The following is a 23,708-nucleotide window of genomic DNA, read 5'->3' on the forward strand; positions in this document are numbered from 1 at the left end:
TATGGAAATAATAGGCTTGGTCATGCAGAGCAGAAACCTTCTTGTAGAAACACGCTTTTAGCCGTAACATGAAAAAAATGCGGATTCCTGACTCGGGGTTTGAGGACGTGTTGTCCTGTGTTGTTTTGCTGCAAAAATATTTCACTTCACTTTTGGCTTTTAAGGGAGATTGAGGTTCCGTAAAATGCGTATATCTTTATATTATCTTTTTATTTTTTTCTTTATGATCATTATTTCTTTATTTTTTACAATCCTCCTGAGAGCAAGCCTATTTATTTGTGTCCACTTCAGTGGATGTCAATTTTGGAGTATATCGTTTGACTCATTAGAGTTACCCAACTAAATCCTAGTGTCCTCAGTAGAGGACATCATGACCGTTCCAGTAAAGCCGAAAAAAAAAAATCCAGCGGATTTAAATGTATAGACTCGGTCCCAGGAGGAAAAGTAAACTTATAAGTAACCTTTTCCAAAAATCAAATTTTATAATCTCTCTTAAAATCAGTAAATATTTTTTTCCTCTGAATATTTTACGCAGGATTTAGGTATATATGCTAACAAGGTAATGTTTAAAAAAAAAACACCAGTTTTTCAAGTAGTCTTGTACAAAATAACCTTGTTTTGTGCAAAAATTTGGTTCAAATTATCACAAATATTTTTTTGGACATATTTTTAGTATATTTAACCCAAAATGTCAAAAAAGTCATATGAATAAAACAAAAAAATGTATTTTTGAGGTACACCAAAAATGATCAATTTTTTGTGGGGTTGCTTTGTGGAAGAAAAAAAAAATAAACAAAAAATAAAGTTGGATGAAAATGACCCAAATAATGAGTCAGTAATAAAGTTGGATTAAAATGACCCAAATTTTGAGTTGGTCCTTTTTTGACACATAACTAGGTTATTTTCATATTTTAGAAAATGTATTTAACACAAAATGTTGTCTCATTAAAAAAAAAAAAAAAAAAAACTTTTTGGGTGACAAATGTTAAACCTTGTAGCCCTTGTGGCATTATGTTAAAAATGATGGAAATTCCTTTGATTTTTTTAATGATTTCATAAAATAATCTATGGGAAAAAAAAAACACTAGGAAGCTGAAATTTCCAGCAGATGATCAAAACATGTCAATTTTCAAAATGAAACGGTTCTGACATTTCTATGTGATTGCAGCTGGACGTGCGAGATTTTGTGTACAAAAGTGATCATTGTCCAAATTTTGGACCACATAAAACTATTATGATTACATATTTTTAGATGCATTTTAACAGGATTTATTTCATTGATTTTCCTGCGATTTTGCAAGATTCCCATGAGCGGCAGTCAAACTATGTCACCAAACAGAATATTCTTTGTTGACCTCTGTTTCACCTCAGAACAGTAGGTGGCAGTAGAGACCAGTTGGTGTCAAGCTACAGACAGACCATAGCATTTTTCATATTTTTGTGGGTGTTAATAAAGTTAACCTACGTATGTATGGCTAGAACTGATGCCACTGAGCAATTTGAGTGGTTTGAAGGAAAAAAAACAAAACATTTATTTATTGCGCATTTACGAAATTAGGGAAGAAATGCAATGTGTGTAGTTTGCATTTTGCGAAGTGTGTGCACAAAGCTTAATGTAACATTAAGTGAGTGCATGGAGGCAACTCAAAGGTCAGCCCCGACATAAATAAAGACGTGCCTTTACTAGAACATTCCAAATGGGGACTTTTATTTCGCACGACTGAAGAGAAAGTATCAGTGCAGCACTCGACAACAACATCCAGCTTCCAGGGAACATTCCCGCCGCTCCGACATCCAAGCGGACGCCGGCAACGGAGCGTGAACACACAAACGATGCAACACTTAAATAGAGCCAAGTCGTTGGGGAATGTGAGACGCGTTTTAACGACGCTCTTTTCAACAAGAGAAGATGAGGTGTTTAAGGGTCGGATGGGGTGTTTCCTTATAAACATACAGCTTCAGTCAGAGCTCCTAAAGTACTTTCTTTACACTTAGTACAAAAAAAAAGACATCTCTACCCGTTAGTGCTTCGTTTTTTTTAAGATACTATTACATAAATAAACAATTTATTTTTCAGTGTTCAGAACAGACAGTTCCAGTGTGACTGGAAGACTAACATTGACTCCACCATATTCCAGTTGGCAGCAGAGGCTTCCACAGAGTTCTCTGCTCATATATAGATTTTTTTTTTTTTTTTTTTTTGGTACACCTCAACGCACCTTGCTTACAAAAATGTGTCCCAACGTGCGCCCCGGGGTCGTCCGTGTCCACTTCAGAGCTCAAAAAACACCACTGGGGTTTTCGCTCGTTGACAAATGTCGCCTCTGCTTAAAAAAAAAAAAAAAGTATGGACCAGCATGGTTTGGTTTTGTTTTCATCTTAGTCCTAGCAAAACAAAACAGCCAATGTTCAAATAGTAGTAATGGTAATCTACTCTCGATAGGGTTGATGTCACATCATGAATATGCAAAAAGGTGCATAGATGTCTATCCATCCGTTTTCTATAGCCGCTTATCCCCACAGGGGTCGCAGGCTTGCTGGCGCCTATCTCAGCTGGCTTCGGGCAGTAGGCGGGGGACACCCCGAACTGGTTGCCGGCCAATCGCAGGAGCACACAGAGACGAACGACCAATCACGCGCCCAATCACACCTAAGGACAATTTAGTATGTCCAATCACCTGCCATGCAGGTTTTTGGGGAGCGGGAGGAAGCCCGAGTGCCCGGAGAGAACCCACGCAGGCTCGGGGAGAACATGCAAACTCCACACAGGAAGGCCGGAGCCGGGCGGATTTGAACCGGGACCTAATCTATATCGAGCAACACTATTCGTACATTGACTGTTTTCCCTTGCTATCGGCGTTTTGCTAGGACCGAGACAAAAACCCCACAAAACCGAGCATTTTTTTTCTTTTTTTTAAGCAGGGACTTGTGCGAGGCGAAAAAAAAATCCCAGAGTGCACTTCTCACCTGGGGTATAGGGGCCCGTCCCTCATCTTGCGGTCACCGCGTACATCCTGGCGTCAAAGTGGCCTACTGGTAGTTTGCATTTTTACTCTGTGAAAAGCGACATAAAAATTCTTGTGTGCAAAACGACGCGGCGAGAGCCCATAGCGTCCAAAAACGTCTCCAAAGTCCTTATCCGGCTTCTCTACTTGCAGGTGAACACCTCGGTCCGCTCGCTGCACGTGTTGCACTTGACGAAGCAGCACCACTGGAACTTGCAGTTGCACTGCCACACTTTGGTATACTGGTGCGTGTTGTAGCCCCGCCCGCAGCACATGAGGTCGCAGCCGTCCGTGTGCGGCGAGGTGCGGTTGCACAGGCGGCCCTGGGTGCCCACGCTGCCCGTGGCCGCGTCCTCCTCGCAGTAGTTGGGCGACCTCTCGATGTAAACGAGGTCCGTGTCCATGGGCTTGCGGTAGCCCTGAGTCTGCTTCACCTTCAGGTGGCTGGGCTGCCGCAGGCGGTTGGCCCGCATCACCTCCACGTGCACCGCCTCGTTATACTTGTCCTTCAGCACGTAGCCGATCTCCCGGAACTTGGGGAGCGTCGTCCAGCACGTCTTGGTGGTGCACGAGCCCGACACGCCGTGGCACTTGCACTCCAGCTTCATGCGCTCTTCTAGAACCTGTGCCGAGGAGGAAACTGCAGATTAAAACGCGTACGTGCATACGACCCGTTTTAACCGGAGGTGAGTGTCGGAGAAATGGACAAAGACGACTGAGACGAGCCCAAATGCGTAGTGACTGGGACCGACCAAGATTGACTTTTCTTGCCGGCAAGGGAGGACTGGGCTCTCGCTCTCGTGTTCGCATCAGAGCCCAGGCGTCCCCGCCTGCTTTTCATTCATTCACCAAAGCATTGCGCGTTATGAGAAATAGCAAAAAGAGCCAGCCGGGCGCCCCCGACAGCTCTGCCAAGGTTTCGGTTCACGCGTTCCGGCGTCAACAGCTTTATCTTGGAATGGGGCCAGATGAACTAGGACTGCATAGATGGATCGCAATGCATTCTAATCTAGACAAGAAATAAACACATCATGATCGCAACCTAATTTATGATTTCCTTCACATTTAGTTTATAATTTCCCGTGTCCAACCCCGTAGATTGATTATTAGAATTACATTATCTCTAAAAGCTAGCATTTATTTCTATAATTATATACTGTGTTTGTTCTTTTTATAGTTTTTAGAAGGGTAAAACAAATAAATGAATAATTTACATGGATGCATTTAAAATTTAGGATATAATTTCTCAAATACATGTCTTGTCCTTTGGTTCAATTTTATAAAAGCGTTTTTTTTTCTCTTTTTTTTAAAGCCTATAAATATTTGATTTTTAAGTGTATTTAAATGAGAGGAATCAGAGAAATGATTAATGCCTGACAGAAATGTTTTAACTGTGTGGGGAGGGGGTTTACTGTTTTGAAATGTAAATAATAAGGAATAAATATATGACAAATGAAAAAAAGCATAAAAGTAAAAGTCTGTACTTGAGTAAATACTGTCAATGGAAACTCACATACTGTAAAATTGCATAGTAAAATGCATAATAAAAAGTTACTGCTGTTTAATTTATATATATATATATATATATATATATATATATATATATATATATATATATATATATATATATATATATATATATATATATATATATATATATAAAACTAAAAACCTAATAAAAAATGCTTCAAATGTTAAAAAAAAAACTGTGAATAAACACTTTAAAAAGGGGAAAATATGCGAAACAAAAACTCATGCATTATAAGCCAAAAAGCATCCTATGAATTAAACGCGATAAATCGATAAATTACATTAAATCAAATGGTAAAAAAAAAAAACAGTGAATAAACACTTTAAAAAGGGGGAAATATGCGAATCAAAAACTCATGCATTATAAGCCGAAAAACATCCTATGAATTAAACGCGATAAATCGATAAATTACATTAAATCAAATGGTAAAAAAAAAAAAAACAGTGAATAAACACTTTAAAAAGGGGAAAATATGCGAAACGAAAACTCACGCATTATAAGCCGAAAAACATCCTATAAATTAAACGCGATAAATCGATAAATTACTGATCAATTTCAGCACTTAAGAAGTCACCGTTGCATAAGGTTTCAATTGTTTGGTAAGACCCCCCACCCGCACCCCCTGAGTGGATTTTTCCCGCCACCTCATCCCTATCAAGCAAACGCATGCAGTTGTTCACGGAGTCTCCGCAGACTCGCTGTCCAACCCGATCCGCATAGTGAGGATTTCCAAAAATATAAAGCGCAAAAAAAAAAAATCACAAGGAATGCAACGCGCCGAAGTTCTTGACAAATAGACGGAAACGTCTACTTACGGCGTATCCGTCAAAACACACGCACACACAAACTGCACACGTCACATGAAACGAGGACAGCTGATTTACGCGCTTTTAAGAGGTTTTTATAACAGTCCGGTCCCAGTAAAAGATTTGTCTTGCTTTTATGGCTGCACGCATCTTTTTTTATAAGGAATTTCTTGGCCGGTGTACACGTGGGGGAAATACACAAATGATTGGAGAGTCCATCGAGAAGACGCTTTGGAAATGAGGATAGTGCAGATGACAACTAACTAACATTCCATGAATTTTTGGAGACGTTTGTAAAAGTTAGGCACTTCCGAGGCACTTGACGTATTTGCATGTTTGGAAATGCCATTTTGGATGAAAAAAATCAAACATTTTCTTCCTCAATTATTTGAGTTATATGAGGCATTTTAGGTGCATCGTAAATTTAGAAACTTGCCGGGCACCCGACGCAGATCATTGATTTTAAATGATTTTATTTTGCTTCTTTTTCCTTGTTCCACTGTTTCTATTTGTTTCTACTTCCTCTTCTTTCATTTTGACTGGATAATACAATAAGTTACAGCACATTTGAACTCATTAACTGACGAATTGACGAATCTAGACGCCAAATATTACTTTTTTTTTTTTTTTTGGAGGTGATTGATTGGAGTAATTCTTTGTATTTCCAGGCGATTTTTGGCGCCCCCTAGAGTCGTCTTGATTTCAGTAATGGGCCGTCCATGCAAAACATGTGCTTGGTTGGCCTCAGCATACACAGTAAATTTGCAATGACGTGTTAGGTTCTGGCGTCCCAACGCGGACTCCACTTCAAAAAAAAAAAAAAAATCCATGTCAATCCATTTGTCAGAAGAGTCACTTCATTTTGTTCTTCTTGTCAGCCAGGAGTGACTAATAGAAAAGCAGAGTTTGCGATGTGGGCCGGCGTTACGATGGAAAGAAAAAGCAGTCGAAAAACGCGACCGGGGCCAAATGAAAAAAGTGTGATGGATCAATCTGCACGTTGCTCACGAGTCTCACGCTAGTAGCTAGTTCGACACATCATCGCTGAGCATCCAAGTGTGGAAACGTTTACTCATTCAATCCCAAAGACGTATTTTTACGTTTTTTTTTTTTGTTTTTGAGGAGTCCAGATATTCCATTTCAGAAACTTTTTTTTTTCCTTTTTAAGTACAAAAGTATAAAAAGTACTATGGTTATCGAGTACTTTGATTACATTGGATACTTAAGTACTAAAGTAATTTAGGTACTAGAAGTTGTAAAGTCACTTACTACATTAGAAACGTAAGTACTAAAGTACTACTATTTTTAGTTAATAAAAGTTCTAAATTTATTGAATATATTACAAGATTAGTTATTAAAGTAATGAAGGTACGAAAACTATTAAAGTAAATGGTTACTTTAAGTACTGCAGTACTAAAGTGATCGTTAGTTATGATAATTAAGTACTAAAGTAACTGATTACTTTAGGCACAAAAAGCATCAAGGTAATGATTACTTTATGGACTAAAAGTTCTAAAGTATTTAATTACATTAGAGTACAAGTAATTCAGATGCTAAAAAGTAATAAAGTAATTGATTAATTTCGGTACGAAAAGTACTAAAGTAAACGTATTACTTTAGGCACTGCAGCACGAAAGTGATCCATTAGTTAAGGTAATTAGGTACTAAAGTAATTGATTACTTTAGGTAAAAAAAGCACAAATGTAATGATTACTTGATGTACTAAAACTTGTTACGTAATGATTACATTAGACACTTAAGGAATTTAGATGCTAAAAGTAATGAAGTAATTGATTATTTTAGGTTCGAAAAGTACTAAAGTAAATGATTACTTTAGGTACAAAAAGCACAAGTGTAATGATTACTTGATGTACAAAAAGTTGTAAAGTAATGATTACATTAGACACTTAGGTAATTTAGATGCTAAAAGTAATGAAGTAATTGATTATTTTAGGTTCGAAAAGTACTAAAGTAAATGATTACTTTAGGCACTGCAGTACTAAAGTGATCAATTACTTAGGGTAATTAAGTACTATGTTAATTGATTACTCTAGGTACTCAAGAGCTAGAGTAACCAAGTTTCTAAAGTAATCTACGATTACTTAATTACCAAGGTACCTAAATGGATTCATATATATAAATACTGTCTTATATGCATAATTTATTCATTTGTATATTTATTCATGTATTTATGATTTTTTTCTTTGTTGGTATTGCATGGACATTGAATATCCAGGGCCCCGCCCCCAAAAGTACCTTTCTCCCCGCCTCGTTGTTGTGCAGGTTCATCAGGCGACGCGGGGTCTTCTTAATCTCCCGGGCGTCGACGAAGCGGCGGGAGAATTCGATGCCGTACTTGATGTCGGCCGAGCAGCCGCCCCACTTCCAGCCCTCCTCCTGATTGTAGTAGCCTTGCTTCTCCCGGTCGCAGCCGCACTGGCTCAGGTTGCCCTGGCTGCACGCCGCCGTGATGGCGTGGGCCACGCCCGCCGCCGTGATGGCGTAGGTGAACGCCGCTTCCCGGCTGCCTGGAAGACGGGAAACCCACCGTTTGTTAAGGAGGCCTCGGGGTGTGGCTGTACATGTAATTCTCAGAGTTCTCGTCAAAATAGAAAATAAAAGTAAGAATTCTGACGATTTTCTGATTTTTCTCAGAATTCTAGAACACTAGCCAGTCATAATTCTCACTTTCAAGTCAAAATAGAAAAGAAAAGTGAGAGTTCTGACCATTCTTAGATTTTTCTCAGAATTCTAACTAGTCATAATTCCCGCTTTAAATAAAAGTAAGAATTCTGACGATTCTCAGATTTCTCTTGGAATTCTAACGAGTCATAATTCTCACTTTAAAGTCAAAATAGAAAAGAAAAGTGAGAGTTCTGACCATTCTTAGATTTTTCTCAGAATTCTACCTAGTCACAATTCCCGCTTAAAATAAAAGTAAGAATTCTGACGATTCTCAGATTTCTCTTGGAATTCTAACGAGTCATAATTCTCACTTTCAAGTCAAAATATAAGTGAGAATTGTGATGATTCTCAGATTTTTTTCAGAATTATAACTCGTCATATTTTTCACTTTAAATCAAAAAGTAAAAGTGAGAATTTCAACAATTCAGATTTTTCTCTGAATTCTAACTTAATTATCATTTTCACTTGAAAGCCAAAATAGAAAATAAAAGTGAGAATTCTGACGATTCTCAAACTTTCTCAGAATTCTAGACATATTTCTCGCTTTCAAGTCAGTATTCTGAATAAGTGAGAAAAAATTGTGAATACCAATATAAGAATTCTGATGATTTTCAGTATTCTCACTCAGAATTCACTTATGTTTGTCATCTAATTTCAAAGTGACAATACTATAAATAGAGTAAAAATCCTCACTTTATTTTCTATTCTTATTTTAAAGTGACAGAGAATAAAGTCAAAATTCTCACTTGTCAGTATTCTAACTGTATTCTGACTCAAAATGAGAATTCTGACATTAAAGTGAGAATTCGGACTAAAGTCGTTATTCTCAGAATTCTGTTAAAAATTCCAATTTATTTTTATCACTTCAAGTGACACTTCTGAGAATAAAGTGAGAATTCTCACTTGAATGTTAGTCTTCCGACTGTATTCTCAGTCAAAGTGGGAATTCTGACTTGAAAGTGAGAATTCGGAAGTGAGAATTTTGAGAAAAAAAGTCAGAATTCTGACTGTGAGTGAAGTCAGATTTCTGATAATAGTCAAAATTCTAACTTGTCAAAATTCTCATTGTCTCCTTGTTTAAATTTATTCCCAGATTTCTCACTTTTCTCTGAAAATTCTGACTTTAAAAAGTGAGAATTTGGAGAATTGTGATATCACGGTGAGAATTCCGCCCACTTTTTTTCTTCACTGGCCCTAATCCTCTTCCGTACTATATCGCACTCATGATCGCACATGTGGACAATTTATACTTAAAACAATTTCTTCACTGCAGGACTAATAAAGACTTCTTTTGAATCTGCACATGCTCTCTATTGGGTTCGTCTATGCCTCCTGCAATTTAGTCAACCATATTTGAAAGTTTCTGCCTTGAATTGGTCTTCCCTCACGCCTCCTGCACCTTTGTAGGAACATGTGACCACAAAGCATTCCGAGCCCCGCTTTTGGGAGTGCAGCGTTTGAATTTTTGTGCGGTGAGAGCTGGTCTAGGTGCTGTCCAAAGTGCTGAATTCCTCAACGGTAGCACCTTGTGTGCAGCAACCCCAAATGCAAAGGGACGCCGTGTCCGAGTCTCGCCGCCTCGCTGACGACATGGAGGACGCTTTCGCACCATCAATTCTTCCACGTTCTACGCACGTATTTTAACCGAGGGATGCCACTTTCCTGGTAGTGGGACAACTAAGTGGTCGTGCCGTATTGAACTTTGACACGGGAACACCATCTGGGTGAAATTTCAGCTCCCTGGTGTCTTGACAAAATACCGCAAGGGTAAAAATTCCCATGGTTCGTAAATTTCTGAATATGTATAATTAGCTCCAGGAACACCCAGCTGCTTGAAGATTTCTTCTAATTTCCCGAACCCTTGTGAAGTATTTTGTCTGGTCCTTTGATCTTTACATCAAAGACATTTCACATCAAAGCGAATGCTAGAAGGAAGGCACCAGGGAGCTGAAATTCCACCCAGGTGGTGACAAAATGGCACAACCACTAAGTTATCACATGAGCACGAGTATGCCATTTACTGTGAGAATGATGTGGAAGAAAATGACTCAAAATTGACACAATGACGAGAGGTGTGCAAAAAAAAAAAGAAAATCAAGATTCTCATTTACTACAGTTCAGAATTGATATGAAATATAAAATCACTTCCTGTCGACTTCTGTGTTAACTAAACAGGAAGCTCACTGCCAATGAACAGGAAACATCATATTAGACGCCAATAATTGTGCTCTGAAGGCTAACTTACAAAAAAAACACATCAAATAATACATGGATGTCATTGCAATGGCTGGTGCACGCTTTTATTTTGAAGTTGCCTTTCCTTCGCAGCAAAGCTACTAGCTAGCTTTGCTTCTTGCAACTCTTACAGTCAGCATCCCTTTACGAGTAACCGTTTTCAAGCTACAAACATTTGAAACACTTATACTAAAGATTTTGTTAGCACTCGCTGTTAGCTAGGTACATGGCGTATTCAAATGCTGGTTGTAAGATTTAAACGCGCTTTCTGCATTCATCAGCAAATCCGATGTAATGTTTTTTAATGTTCTGACAGGAAATGTACATTTTGTTTTCAAATTTTGAGCAAATGAATTGGAACATGAAACAAAAATATTGTTTCTGACTCCTTTGCAAAATGTTGTATTTTATATTTACTGTATATACTGTATATACGTAGTCATTATTTTTTAATATATTTGTATGTACTATATGATAGAATTCATGAATAAGAATTTATTCATTTCTGATCATATTAATAATTAATGTATGTATATATCTTTCAAGAGATTTTAAAAGGGTTTTTGTGGGTTTGTGCAAATCTAGTTTAATGGCTTTTAATATGGTGAAAAAGTAGCACATTTTTCAAATAAAGAGCAAATTAATTGGAATATATATATATATATATATATATATATATATATATATATATATATATATATATATATATATATATATATATATATATATATATATATATATATATATATATATATATATATATATATATATATATATATATATGTACTGTGACTGTACTGTTATCCTTTCCTGGAGAGCTGCGGTTATATTAGAAGTTAGTATTAGTACATATATTGCATGATTTTCATTGTTAAATCTACATAGATACTGTACATGTACACATTTATGTATAATATGCATTCGCAAAGACAAAGTGTGAGGGTCCTCAGCTACTACCCTCCTGGCCACAAAGGCCTCTTGTCTAAAAAGACCTCTCCAAGTCAAAAACAGACCGAGGGCTATGACGGCACCAGCCTCCCTTCAATCATTCATTCACCCGGGCGGGCTCAGAGTAGCAGAAACAATGCGGACCACAAAGCGTTTCAAGGCGTCTTTTGATGTATGTTGTGTAATACGCTCACTTGCAAATATTTGGCTCTCCTGGCTCGGAACCCATTTGCTCATAGAAACCCGTCAAGTCATGTCGGCTCCCATGGTAACACATTAAGACTGGAGGAAGTCCACTTGCTTATTTTTCCATGTCATTTCCTCCTGCTGTAATCGCACAAGCATTTTTTTTTTTAACTCTTAAAGATTTTCGCCACCCGGTAGTTTCCTATCCCGGTTGGGGACTGACGCAAAACCTCGAGATGCCACACCCAGTCGACAGAGTCCATATGGATAAAACGCACGACTGACTCCAGTATTTCAGAAAATTGACAACGTACTTTTTCGCTGAAATTGTATTTTTTTTCAAGGCGCAAGACTAAGAGAAGATTTTTCACTACCCTGACCTCATTATCACCCCATTTGGTCGGACTTTGAAAGGGTCATAACATCGTCAAAAATATGTAATATTCTGAGGTGTCATCACAAAAATTTCTATTGCGCCCTTAAGGATTAATGCAAAAATCGTAGGAAATGCACGATAAAACATTGAATTTTCAATATGTCCAAAATTGACAACATTTTCATTTTTGAATGGCAGTAAATGAGTCTGACATGGGTTAAATTTGACACCTATGTGTACCTCTCTACCTCCCGTTTACAAGCATTCAGAAGCTTGTTTTCACAATCTATACAATATCTTTGCATCCTTGTGTTTTTTTTGGTATGCTTTACCACACCTCAAAAACATCATAAAAGCAGTTGGGACAAAATTTAAAATAGAAAAAAGTAACGAGTAGCACTGTGAATGCGTTATCAGAATAACTCAACATGTCGAAACCGCCATCGAGAAAGGCGAGCGCACCCCAATATGAAAATGCCCAAATAAGGTCTTAATGTCAAAATTTGGGGTGGCTAATATTTCCCATCAAACGCACCGTTCACAAAAAATGATGAAGATTAAAATAAATAATGAAATTCACATTTGATGGGTGGGCAGGCATCACGGCCAAGCAATTTGTACGCAGGCAATTAAAAAGTCATTTTTCAATTATACGTCCCCTTGAAAACCGACGATTTGTTATTTGTCGCTCCTCGGTCGCCGCCTCGTCAATCACGAAACAAATAGCGGTTATTCCTCCCAGATCGATGCGGAGTTATGGAAGACCTCAAACCCGAGTTCAAAATTTGCTCCGCCGGCCGCCAAACACAAGGGCGGGGTGGCGAAAAATCCGACCGCAACGCTCTTGTTTTGTAACAGCGATGCGTGCGGATGTGCGTGCGGGTGTGCGTGCGGGTGTGCGTGCGAGTGTACTCGCCGTGCCCTTAGCGGAGGAAGGGCCTTCTTTTGGCCAGGGAGCCGGCACCCGTCTAACTCTCCGGAGGCTGGCCCCGGCGCCCTGAAAGCCCTCCAGGAGGAACCACCCTGGGGTTGCCTCGCTCGCTGCCAGTGGAAAATTGGAGTGACCAGAAAAACCTCAGTGAATTTGGAAACAAGCGTGACAGAAGAATGGCGGAATATTAAAACAGATGTCTAATGGAGTTTGAGGCAAGTGTCTGTTAGGCTAAGCTAAAAAAAAAAGGGTGGGGGGGGTTGGCTCAGTAGATTTAATGGGGCGCCATTTTCAGCAGGCGCAGGTGGGTTGCAAAATCCGGGGAAATTTTTCATGAGAATTAATAGAATTTCATTGGGAGGCCCCATTATTTGTAATTTTTTTTGGACAGTTAAGAACATTGTCTATCTGGGGTGTGATTTCACTGTTGACCACTAGATGGCAGCACAGTATGAGAGCGAGCAAATTTGAAAAATCATAAACAGGAAATTGGCTGCCTTTCAGTACAGCCTATTTTTTTTTTAGTTATTGAATGTCATTTTCTGTGATCCCGCTTTTTGCACCAAGAAAGTAACAACTCGTACGTTGATTTTATTGACTCTAAAAAGCTCAATTAGCGAATTAAAAAAAAAAAAAATCCTGCTAATATTGGACTGATGGATTGGTACACTGTTAAGCTGTATTATATTGTGTTTTTATTAGGTATTTAGCTTAATTACTGTAGTTTATTGTAACATGAATGCTATAAAATTGTATTCATGGTGGATTTGATTTCAAGAATAACTGTAAATGCGAAGACGCTAGGGTTTAGCTCTTAATAAGGATTTTTAAAAGAGTTGTGGAAAATAATCACATGTACATTATTATATTATTATTATTTTTAATATTGAGGTGACTGTTTAAAAATGTTTGCTTCACTGGTGTTGGCCAATCAGCTCCCTGTTCCAATTGTGTCTTGTCCAGGTGCTCCTTGTTGTCTCATCGGTTTTGAGTGTATTTACTTCCCTGTTTCCTTTCAGTTGTTGTCAGGTCATTGTCAAAGTGTTGTTGGTTTCCGTTAGTTGTATTCAGGTGTTCTTCCAAAACTTTTTGTATTAAGTTTCTTTCTGATTTTTAGTTTATTACTTTAGTTTGTCTTTACTCTTTCTTCAGATTTATTTATTCTTTTTTAGCACCCTGATTTAGGCATTTTTTTAAAGTTACGAGCAGGATTTGGATAAACCGCAAGCTAGTAAAAACAGAACAAAAAAAAAAGACCAATTGAGATACGGTTATAAAAACAAAATTCTTTGGACTCATAAAACGTATTCTTTGCTCTTTTTAAATATTAATCCTTGTTTTAACGTGAGGAAAAAAAGATAAACCTTGCATTCTTTGCCATACTGCATTTTGACTTTGTTATCGTTCAATTTGGAATATTTCCAAAGTTCCTCATCTCAACCACGATGGAAATCTACCACAAGCTTTTCGCCACTTTCCAAATGTACATCAGGATCCCAGGATAAAATCCAAGAGTAACTCTGATGGAAGCCTCCATATGTGCTGACCACAGCACATTGGACACCTGCCTGTCTATGCGGCCGTATCCGTGACGTCAGTGACCGGAGGGGGGAGGGGCAAAAAGTTGTCGCGGCTCGCCACCGGAGCTCCAGTCTGGCTTTTTTGGATCGGGTGGCAGGCGCGCCGCAGGGACAAATTTCTCATGACACGGCACGGGAAGATTTACGAGCGTCGACACTTGTATTGGCGGGTGGAAGCAGCGGGGCCGGCTGACCTCAGTTGGCCCCGCTGTCCTCGCCGCGTGCACGGTACGGTCAAGTCGGGGCTGCTGACACGAGGGGGCGAAGAAAGAAATGAACTCTGTGCTGCTGTTTTGTCAGCTTCATCTCGCAGATGGCAATTTCTTACACGTTCCGTTTACAGGAAGTGGAAGTACAGATACTTTGCTTGAGGAAAGCATAGCAGAAAAGCAATAAAGTCTCCGGGTCAAAGTGACCCGAGGCGTATTTAGTTATCCAAATGTGGTGGAAATGCATGAAATCCAAATTTAGCATAATGTGTTGTATCTGTTTTTTCTCAGGGACATTTCTGTTCTGTCTCTGGGTCAATATGACCCGGCCAGGGGTATCAAAAACTGCGTTTTTTTTTGTTTCTGTAATCCTACTAACTAATACGGCAATTACTGTTTTTTTCCTTTAGAAATTGCAGTAATACTTAGGGGTCATTTTGATCCATGTTTAGCTTGACTTTCAGTATTAACGATAATAAATCATAAAATTCTGGTCAAATATGTTTTTTTACGGAGGGTAGCTGACACCCTTGACTAATGCTTACCTAATTATAATCCAAGTGAGCACTGTAGCGACAGCTGTGACCATTAGATGGCACTGTTTCCACACTTACAACACAGCTATTACCTAATCAATTCTAACTGAATAATGGAAGTCAATCTTTCATATGGCAGCGCTCATTTACATAGACAAGCGAGTGAAAATACTAAATATACTGGCGCTCAAGAGGTTGCCTTTTGGCACTGAAAGAGTTAACCAGGAACAATGCCAAACATGTCAAAATGCAACAAAAATGTGTACGAATGTCACTTTGTTTGGACAGCCAAGCAGAGGTCTTGTACAAAAAAAAACTACATTTAACAGTTACCGTAACAGTCAAATGGGACAGTTTAACCCACAGCAAAATTACCGTAATTCTCGAAATATAGGATGCACTTGTGTATCGGGCGGGCCCTTAATTTTAGGGTCCACTTCTGGTATTTCTAGGTTACCGTGTACAGCAGAGGTCCCCAATCGCCAGTCCGCGACCCGGCACCGGTCCGTAGATCAACTGGTACCGGGTCAAAAGGGCCACACACAAAATAATGATGTTTTGGAACTGATTCAGTTTATCCTTCAGTTCATTCATTTGTTTTATGTTTGGCTTGATCTTTGTTTTTTGGCGCCACCTCTGGCCGCTGTTGATATTACATTTTCTAGTGAGGAAGGACGGTGTGGCTTCACTTGAGAGCAGGGTCCACCTGTCCAAATTAAAAATCTTAAGCGCTGACCGCCCGTGGTGATAAAAAGGTAGCAAAACAGAATAAATCTCATCTTTGTAAATTCTTCATATTTCCTGGTGTTCATATCCATATATTTATTGCGAATTCAGATTTCCCTCATTTGTCAAATTTTAGAACCTTTTGCGGCCCTCGAGTCAAAGAGTTTGTTTACCCCTGTAATAGACACCATCACTAGATCACAAATAATGTAAAAAGATTCATTTTTTTATGAATATAACAAATTGTAAGCTGTGCTGCAATATCCTGAGAGGCGTTCTTAATATTTTGCCATTTTCTATCAGGTCACCTAAGCATATCTATCGAAAAAAGATGAATGAAACACAGCAAGGAAAAGTAGAGAGAAAAAAAAAACAAGATGGTGGATGAAAATGGCCCAGAGGAGATTTGGTTTGACTGCAGTGCTGTTCAAACACACACACAAACGTGTGCGCACACACATGCTGTGCTGCTGAATGGTTTCCCTGCCTGTTGATGGAGCCGTGAAGGGGAAAGCTTTTTAAAGGCCATCCCGGACATGCACTCACGACCTCAACAAATACACACACACACACACACACACACACACACACGCACACACACACACACACACACACACACACACACACAAACGCACTGCAATGAACTGGGAGTTTGTGGAGCTCAGAAAACACATGCTGACCAAACAAATGGCGCTGCAGTGAACAAAGGGAAAAGTGTCACCTGCTGGTAGCCGGGAGTCTCTACACCTAAAGTACCCTTCAAAACATCAAGCTAGATGGGAAATATGCCCATAATGTCGAGTGCATATGAACTGGAACAGAAAGCAAAATATTGCTAAATTGTGTAATACGTCTAATCAACTGCTATTTAATGTGACAGAAATAGTATACATTTCTTTTCAAATAAAAAGCAAATAAATTGGAACACGAGGAAACGTATTGCCAAATTGCATTATAAATCTGGAATAGTAAAGTGTTCTTTTCAAATTAAAAGAAAATGAATTGGAACATGAAGGAACTCATTGCATTGTGTTATGACTTGTTTCCTTTTTGAATGAAAATCAAATTATTTGGATCATGAAGTAACCTATTCCCAAATTGTGTTATACGGCTGCTTTTTAATGTGACAGGAATAGTATTTTTTTTCAAATTAAGAGCCAATTAATTGGAACATGAAGCAATATATTGCTCAAATGTGTTATTAAACAAACTTGAAATTATTTAATTAATTATTTAATGCTGTGACAGGCTTAGTAAATTGGTCTTTTCAAATGAAAAGCAAATGAATTGGAAAATGAAGGGTTTGTTATAACGATAATTCAATGCCCTCTAACGCTGTGACACGTTTCTCCTTTGGAATTAAGGGCAAATTAATTGGAACATGAAGCTAACTTTTGCTGAATTGTGCAATAAACGTATTTTATTGCTTTTAAATGTTGTGACATAAATAGGACAGTTTTCTTTATGAATTAAAAGCAAATTATTTGGAACACGAAGCAACTTATTGCTAAATTGTTTTATAAACCAAATTCACCATACTTTTTAAGCATGTATCATAGTGAATTTCAAATTAAAAGTTAATGAATTGGAATATAGAGGAACTCATTTTGTTCTAGGTTTATTTCAATGTGACATAATTACATATTTCTGTTTAAAATCAAATTAGTTAGAACAAGCAAATTATTGTTCAATTGCGTCAAAAATCCCATTTCATGAGTTTTAATGCCGTGGCAGGAAAAGTACATTTTCTTTTCAAATTAAGAGCAAATTACTTGGAACATGAGACAAATTATTGTTAAATTATGTTATACCTAATGCTTTTCAATGCTCTGACAGGAAGAGCACATTTTCTTTTCAAATTAAGAGCAAATGAAACGAAACATGAAGAAATGTATTGCTAAATTGTATTACAGTTTATCCTCATCCAAAATGGCTCTGAGCAGATCAAGGGCTACTTTTTTTTTTGTTTTGGTCTTCTATAACATGAAATTTCCCACCTAAAAGCAAGCATTAACATATTGTATCATTACCTTAAGTTTCCACATTTTGCATTTGAATAAATAGAGTCCCAACGCCGCCGTGCCAGCGCTGACACTGTGTCTCCACGTCTGAGAGGCCCCAGTCAAAAAAAAAAAAAAAAAAGGGGGGGGGTCGGAGGAAAACCCCTCGTTTTGTATACCGCTACTCTTTTCCGTTCCGCGTCCTTTTTACGCTAGCTTAGAGCGTCCCAGCAAATTACAGACAAAGTTGCGGTCGCTCGGTGAGGTTTGCAGCTTGAGTTATTAGCGCGGCCTTGTTTCTGTTACAATAAAAATAATATTGTTCTAGCAGAAACATCCGGGTCCCGGGTTCTGCCGGGGGAGGAAGCTTCGCGCTCGTGGCCCGCCGACGCCGGACCGCAGGCACCTATACGCTAGACCGGCCCGACGGCGCTCAAGCTAAAACCATTATTCCCCTACGGAAAAGGCGGAAAAGATCGAGCCATTCATCACATCATGTCATTCGAACCAAAATATGTTTTAGAAAGGAATGTTTGATACTATTTTTTTCAGACTGATACCAGTACTCTTGAGTAGTCACCAAAACTGATTATAATTACTGATACCACCATAATTTTAAAGAAACACCCTCTGATACTATATGCCGATACTACAAATACACCAAATATATTATAAACTTTGAGTAAATAGCGATACTTTTACTAAATACAGATAGCACAAATCCACCAAATTTCCCCCCAAAACATGACATCATTTTAAAGAAACATCCTATATATTCGAGTAAACCACTTTGGGTAATCACCGATACTCATACTAAATACCAATATCACAAAATTTCCCCCGAAGACATAACATAGTTAAAATTTAAAAAAAAAACAAAAAAACACCCTACATATTCCAATAGAGCGCTTTAAATAATCGCCGATACTGATAGTAAATATCGATACCACAAATACAACAAACCCCCCCCCCAAAAAAAATTGTATATTTTAAAGAAACACCTCATATATTCCAAAATAGCACTATGAGTATTCACCAATACTGATACTAAATGCCGATACCACAAAAACACCAACTCTGCCCCAAAAACACGACATTCTTTTAAAGAAACACCCTACATACTCCAATAAAGCACTTTGAATAATCATCACTGATACTAAGAATCGATACCACAAATACACCAAATTTTCCTCCCAAAACATGACATAATTTTAAAGAAACACCCAACATATTCCCGTATATAGCACTTTGAATAATCACCGATACGGATACTAAATACCAATTCCGCAAATAAACCAAATTTCCCCCCAAAATATGGCATAATTTTAAAGATACACCCTACATATTCCAATATAGGACTAACACAAAATTAATAGCAATTTTCTACTCCTTTAATTTCTAAAAGCATTTACAAAATTAGGAAAAAAAAATATTGCTAGTTTGGCTCAAATTGTTACGGCACTGGTTTCGATAAAAGAAGTGAGCAGACTGAACCAAAGTACGAGTCGATCCTCGTTCTCACATAAAGGAAGATTACGAAAACCGTAAAGGGTGTCAGCTACCCTCTATAAAAAAACGTATTTGACGAGAATTTTATAAATTATTATTGAAAGGGTGTCATCTACCCTCCATGAAAACAAAAACGTATTTGACGAGAATTTTATTGTTTATTATTGATATTAATATTTCAAAACCAAGACCAAGGCACTAGACTTGAATTGCGCTTTTTATTGCGTGTTTTTTGGGACTCCGTACATTTCCGTTGAGAACCGCTGCTTTTTAGTATTGCTAGTTTTGCTCAAATTGTTACGGCATCGGTTTCGATAAAAGAAGCGAGCAGGCTGAACCAAAGTACGAGTCGATCCTCGTTCTCACATAAAGGAATATTACGAAAACCGTCAAGGGTGTCAGCTACCCTCTATAAAAAAACGTATTTGACGAGAATTTTATAAATTATTATTGATATTACTATTTTAATTGTCTTATATTAGGCTAGCATTGGTCAAGGGTGTCATCTACCCTCCATGAAAAAAAAACGTATTTGACGAGAATTTTATTGTTTATTATTGATATTAATATTTCAAAACCAAGACCAAGGCACTAGACTTGAATTGCGCTTTTTATTGCGCGTTTTTTGGGACTCCGTACATTTCCGTTGAGACCCGTAGCATTTTAGTATTGCTAGTATTGCTGAGATTGTTACGGCATCGGTTTCGATAAAAGAAGCGAGCAGACTGAACCAAAGTACGAGTCGATCCTCGTTCTCACGCACAGGGATATTCCGAAAACCGAGAGGATGGCGTACGGTTTATTTACGAGACCGCGCGGAAAAGACTATGAAAAATGAGCGTCTCGTTTCGTATCGCGCACTCGGACCCCGTTAGACCCCCTGCGCGGACCATAAGTGGCCCAGTAGCGGTGTGATTTTTGGCGCATGTAAATGTCCAGCGAGCAGAGAATACAGTGATTGTGCGGAACAAAGCGCGCCGCGAGATTACAGTTGATCCTCTCGCATCCTGCTTCCTCCGCCGTCTAGCGCCGCCGGCAGACACAGACGGACGCAGATCCCGGCGATAATACAGCGCCGCGGGTTACGGGAGCGCGGCGCGGCGGGGCGCGGCGGGGCGCGGCGGGGGAGCAACCTCGCCGGGGCCGCGTCAGCAGAGATCCCAGCCAAACTCACGATTGACTTTGAGAGCGAGCTCGTGAATGAACGACGGAGGCCCCGCCCCTGATACGCGCGCGGCGGGATGCGGGCGATGACCTTTGGCCGGCCCGCGCCACCGGATAACCGAGCGGCATCCCGGTTATCTGACGCGGCGAAAGGAAGGAGCGCGCGCGCGAGCGTCGTGTTTACTCTGGCCGGAGCGGCGAGGACGGGCAGACAGGATCGCGAGCGACCACATGATGATGGGCTGAAAAATCGGCCCGTATCCATCCGCCGCCGCCGCCGCCGCCGCCGCCGCCGCTCTTCCACCTCGGCACAATGCACGCATCATTACCACATGTTCAGCCGCACGCTATCAGACAACCGATTCCGCGTCAGTTCTCAACAATCATAAATGCGGGAACGCGAGACGGACGGCGAGGGGCTTCGCCACTCAAAAGTTTGGAAACACCTTCAAAATTCACATCTAGATTTTCAAGCGATTACCTCTTGAAAAAGCGCAGCTATGAACAATCGACGCAGGTCATAAAGCGTCATCCACATCATATATCCAAGGCTCAGATTGCAACCAATCACGGATCAAACACGTCACATGACCACATGCAAGTCAGCCGTGGTTGGTGAGCAAATATGTTGTCATTTTAAGTTGACAAGTGAAAAACATGGCCGACCCTGAGATTTATTTTCATTTCATAAATACAATATTAACCAGAATGCTGATGTGTTATTGATTGGAAACTTGTTTCATGTTTCAATTGATGTGCTCTTAATTTGAAAAGAAAACATACCGACGCTGTAAAGGCATTACAAACATGAACTCATATTACCTGATACCTGCAAAAACGATTGATTAATTGGAAACTTGTTTCATGTTCCAGTTGATGTGCTCTTAATTTAAAAAGAAAACATACCAACACTGTCAAGGCATAATACAACATTAACTCAGATTCGCTGATACCTGCAAAATCGACTGATTGTTTGGAAACTTGTTTCATGTTCCAGTTGATGTGCTCTTAATTTGAAAAGAAAACATACCGACACTGTCAAGGCATTAAAAAACATTAATTCAGATAAGCTGATACCTGCAAAATCGACTGATTGATTGATTGGAAACTTATTTCATGTTCCAGTTGATGTCCTCTTAATTTGAAAAGAAAACATACGGACGCTGTCAAGATATTAAAAAAACATTAACTCGGATTAGCTGATACCTGCAAAATCGATTGATTGGAAACTTGTTTCATGTTCCAGTTGATGTGCTCTTAATTTGAAAAGAAAACATAACGATGCTGTAAAGGCTTTAAAATACATTAACTCAGATTCGCTGATACCTGCAAAATCGATTGATTAATTGGAAACTTGTTTCATGTTCCAGTTGATGTGCTCTTAATTTGAAAAGAAAACATACCGACACTGTCAAGGCTTTAAAAAACATTAACTCGGATTAGCTGATACCTGCAAAATCCTGCTACACCATGTACACCTTGTACAATCCTTGTAAAACTTATTTTAAAATTTTCAGCAGTATAAAGTTACTATTTTGTGTATGAGTAATTTTACGGTTGAATTATTTGACAGGAACACACTTATAAAAACACATTTTGCCACTCCATGTACTCAAGACTCAGGTAACAAGCTAACAAGAAAAAATTGAGGTTGACTTCCTGAAAAAAAAATTGTTTAATTTTCACACGTGTAAAATTTCCCAGATGTCCCAATACGTTTCCCCACGCGGCTTATACATCAAACGCGCTACAACGAAAACGTCGACTTCAATCCAATCTCCCCGTTTGCGTTTTCAACAGTCAACCGGTTTAACCTAATACATCAACTCTCATTTCCTTTTTCTTCGTCGGGCCGAGGAAATAAAGGCCGAATGGAACATAGCGGTCATTTAAATACATTTCACGTCCCGTTGCCAGTTCATTATTAGCTTGCGCTCGGACCGCACTTGTCATACAAGCGAGGGTATGATTTCACCGCAGACGGCCATCCGCTGATTCCCAGAAGAGGGCGGGCGCTCCCATAATGCCTTTAAAATGTGCGAGCATTGTGTCGCGTCCGTGACCGCGGCGCGTAATTAACGGCAACTCCCATAACAATAGAGCGGCAATTACGCCGCATGGTAATTTCATGTCTTTCATTCAGGAAACGATGTACGTTTTTTTTCGTTCCGTGCATGAATGCCTTGCGTGTCAGCACGTGGGTTTTGGTTCTGTGAAGCAGTGGTTCTCAAGCAATTGGAAGCAGTGGTTCTTTTTTTTTCAGTGGTCAACCCTCTTTAAGGATTAGAAGAACCCCCTAAACAGCGTTTTGGATTTAAAAAATACATCTGTGTGGTATCTCTAGGCGTATTTTATTCAGCCACTCAGAAGACTGATCGTGTGGTTTATATTGAACCAGGATATTTTGATTAAATCATTAAAAAAAAATTATTTAAAACAGTGCAGTGCCCTGTGTGTCCGATTGAACTTCTAGAACAACAATTGTAGTGGTATCTCTAGGTGTATTTTATTCTGGAACTCAGAAGATATAAGTGTAATACCCTCTGTTTTATTTGTAAGCAGCATTTTCGATTAGCAAATACAAATTTTTAAAAAATACCTCTGGAACTACATTTGTGTGGTATCTCTAGGCGTATTTTATTCAGCCACTCAGACGATTGGTCGTGTGGTTTATATCTAAGCAGGATATTTTGATTAAACAAAAAATAAATATTGCCCTCTGTGTCTGATTGAACCTCTAGAACAACAATTGCAGTGGTATCTCTAGGTGTATTTTATTCTGGAACTCAGAAGATATAAGTGTAATACCCTCTGTTTTATTTGTAAGCAGCATTTTTGATTAGCAAATAAAAAATGTAAAAAAATTACCTCTGGAACTACATTTGTAGTGGTATCTCCAGGCGTATTTTATTCAGTCACTCAGAAGATCGATTGTGTAACATCTGTTTTATTTCAAACCAGGATTTTTTTGTTAGAATTAAAAAAAAAAAGACTAAAATCTGTGTCTGATTGAATCCCTGGATCTACATTTGGAGTGGTATCTCTAGGCATATTTCATCCAGCAACTCAAAAGATATTTGGTGTAACATTAACGGTTTTATTTCTGGCGTTGTGTTCCGTGAAATTGCATCACTGCACATCCTCAATATTATTATTAATGATGTTTATTATAAAGATTCACACTTGAAGTAATCAAACATGAACGAAACACTGTTGTCGTGGCTTTATGTTCCGATCGATTTGCTCTTAATTTGAAAAGAAAAGGACATGCTCCTGTCATG

At 38.8% G+C, this 23,708-nt stretch overlaps 1 protein-coding gene across 2 annotated transcripts in view; it reads right to left on the minus strand.

Annotated features, from left to right (window-relative positions):
* Nucleotides 1-1,679: 1,679 nt before the first annotated feature.
* The window catches only part of wnt7bb (wingless-type MMTV integration site family, member 7Bb), a 42,067-nt gene continuing 20,038 nt past the window's right edge, over nucleotides 1,680-23,708 (minus strand). For both annotated transcript variants that reach the window (XM_088416771.1, XM_088416770.1), the window contains exons 3-4: nucleotides 7,599-7,870; nucleotides 1,680-3,628 (exon numbers count right to left, since the gene is read on the minus strand). In XM_088416771.1, the coding sequence (XP_088272897.1) occupies nucleotides 3,149-3,628; nucleotides 7,599-7,870 (752 nt within the window). In that variant the 3' untranslated portion in view covers nucleotides 1,680-3,148. The remainder of the gene's footprint in view (nucleotides 3,629-7,598; nucleotides 7,871-23,708) is intronic.

This window comes from Hippichthys cyanospilos, chromosome 6, assembly GCF_059441005.1.
Source record: "Hippichthys cyanospilos isolate Australia breed blue-spotted pipefish chromosome 6, RoL_Hcya_1.0, whole genome shotgun sequence".
NCBI lineage: Eukaryota > Metazoa > Chordata > Actinopteri > Syngnathiformes > Syngnathidae > Hippichthys > Hippichthys cyanospilos.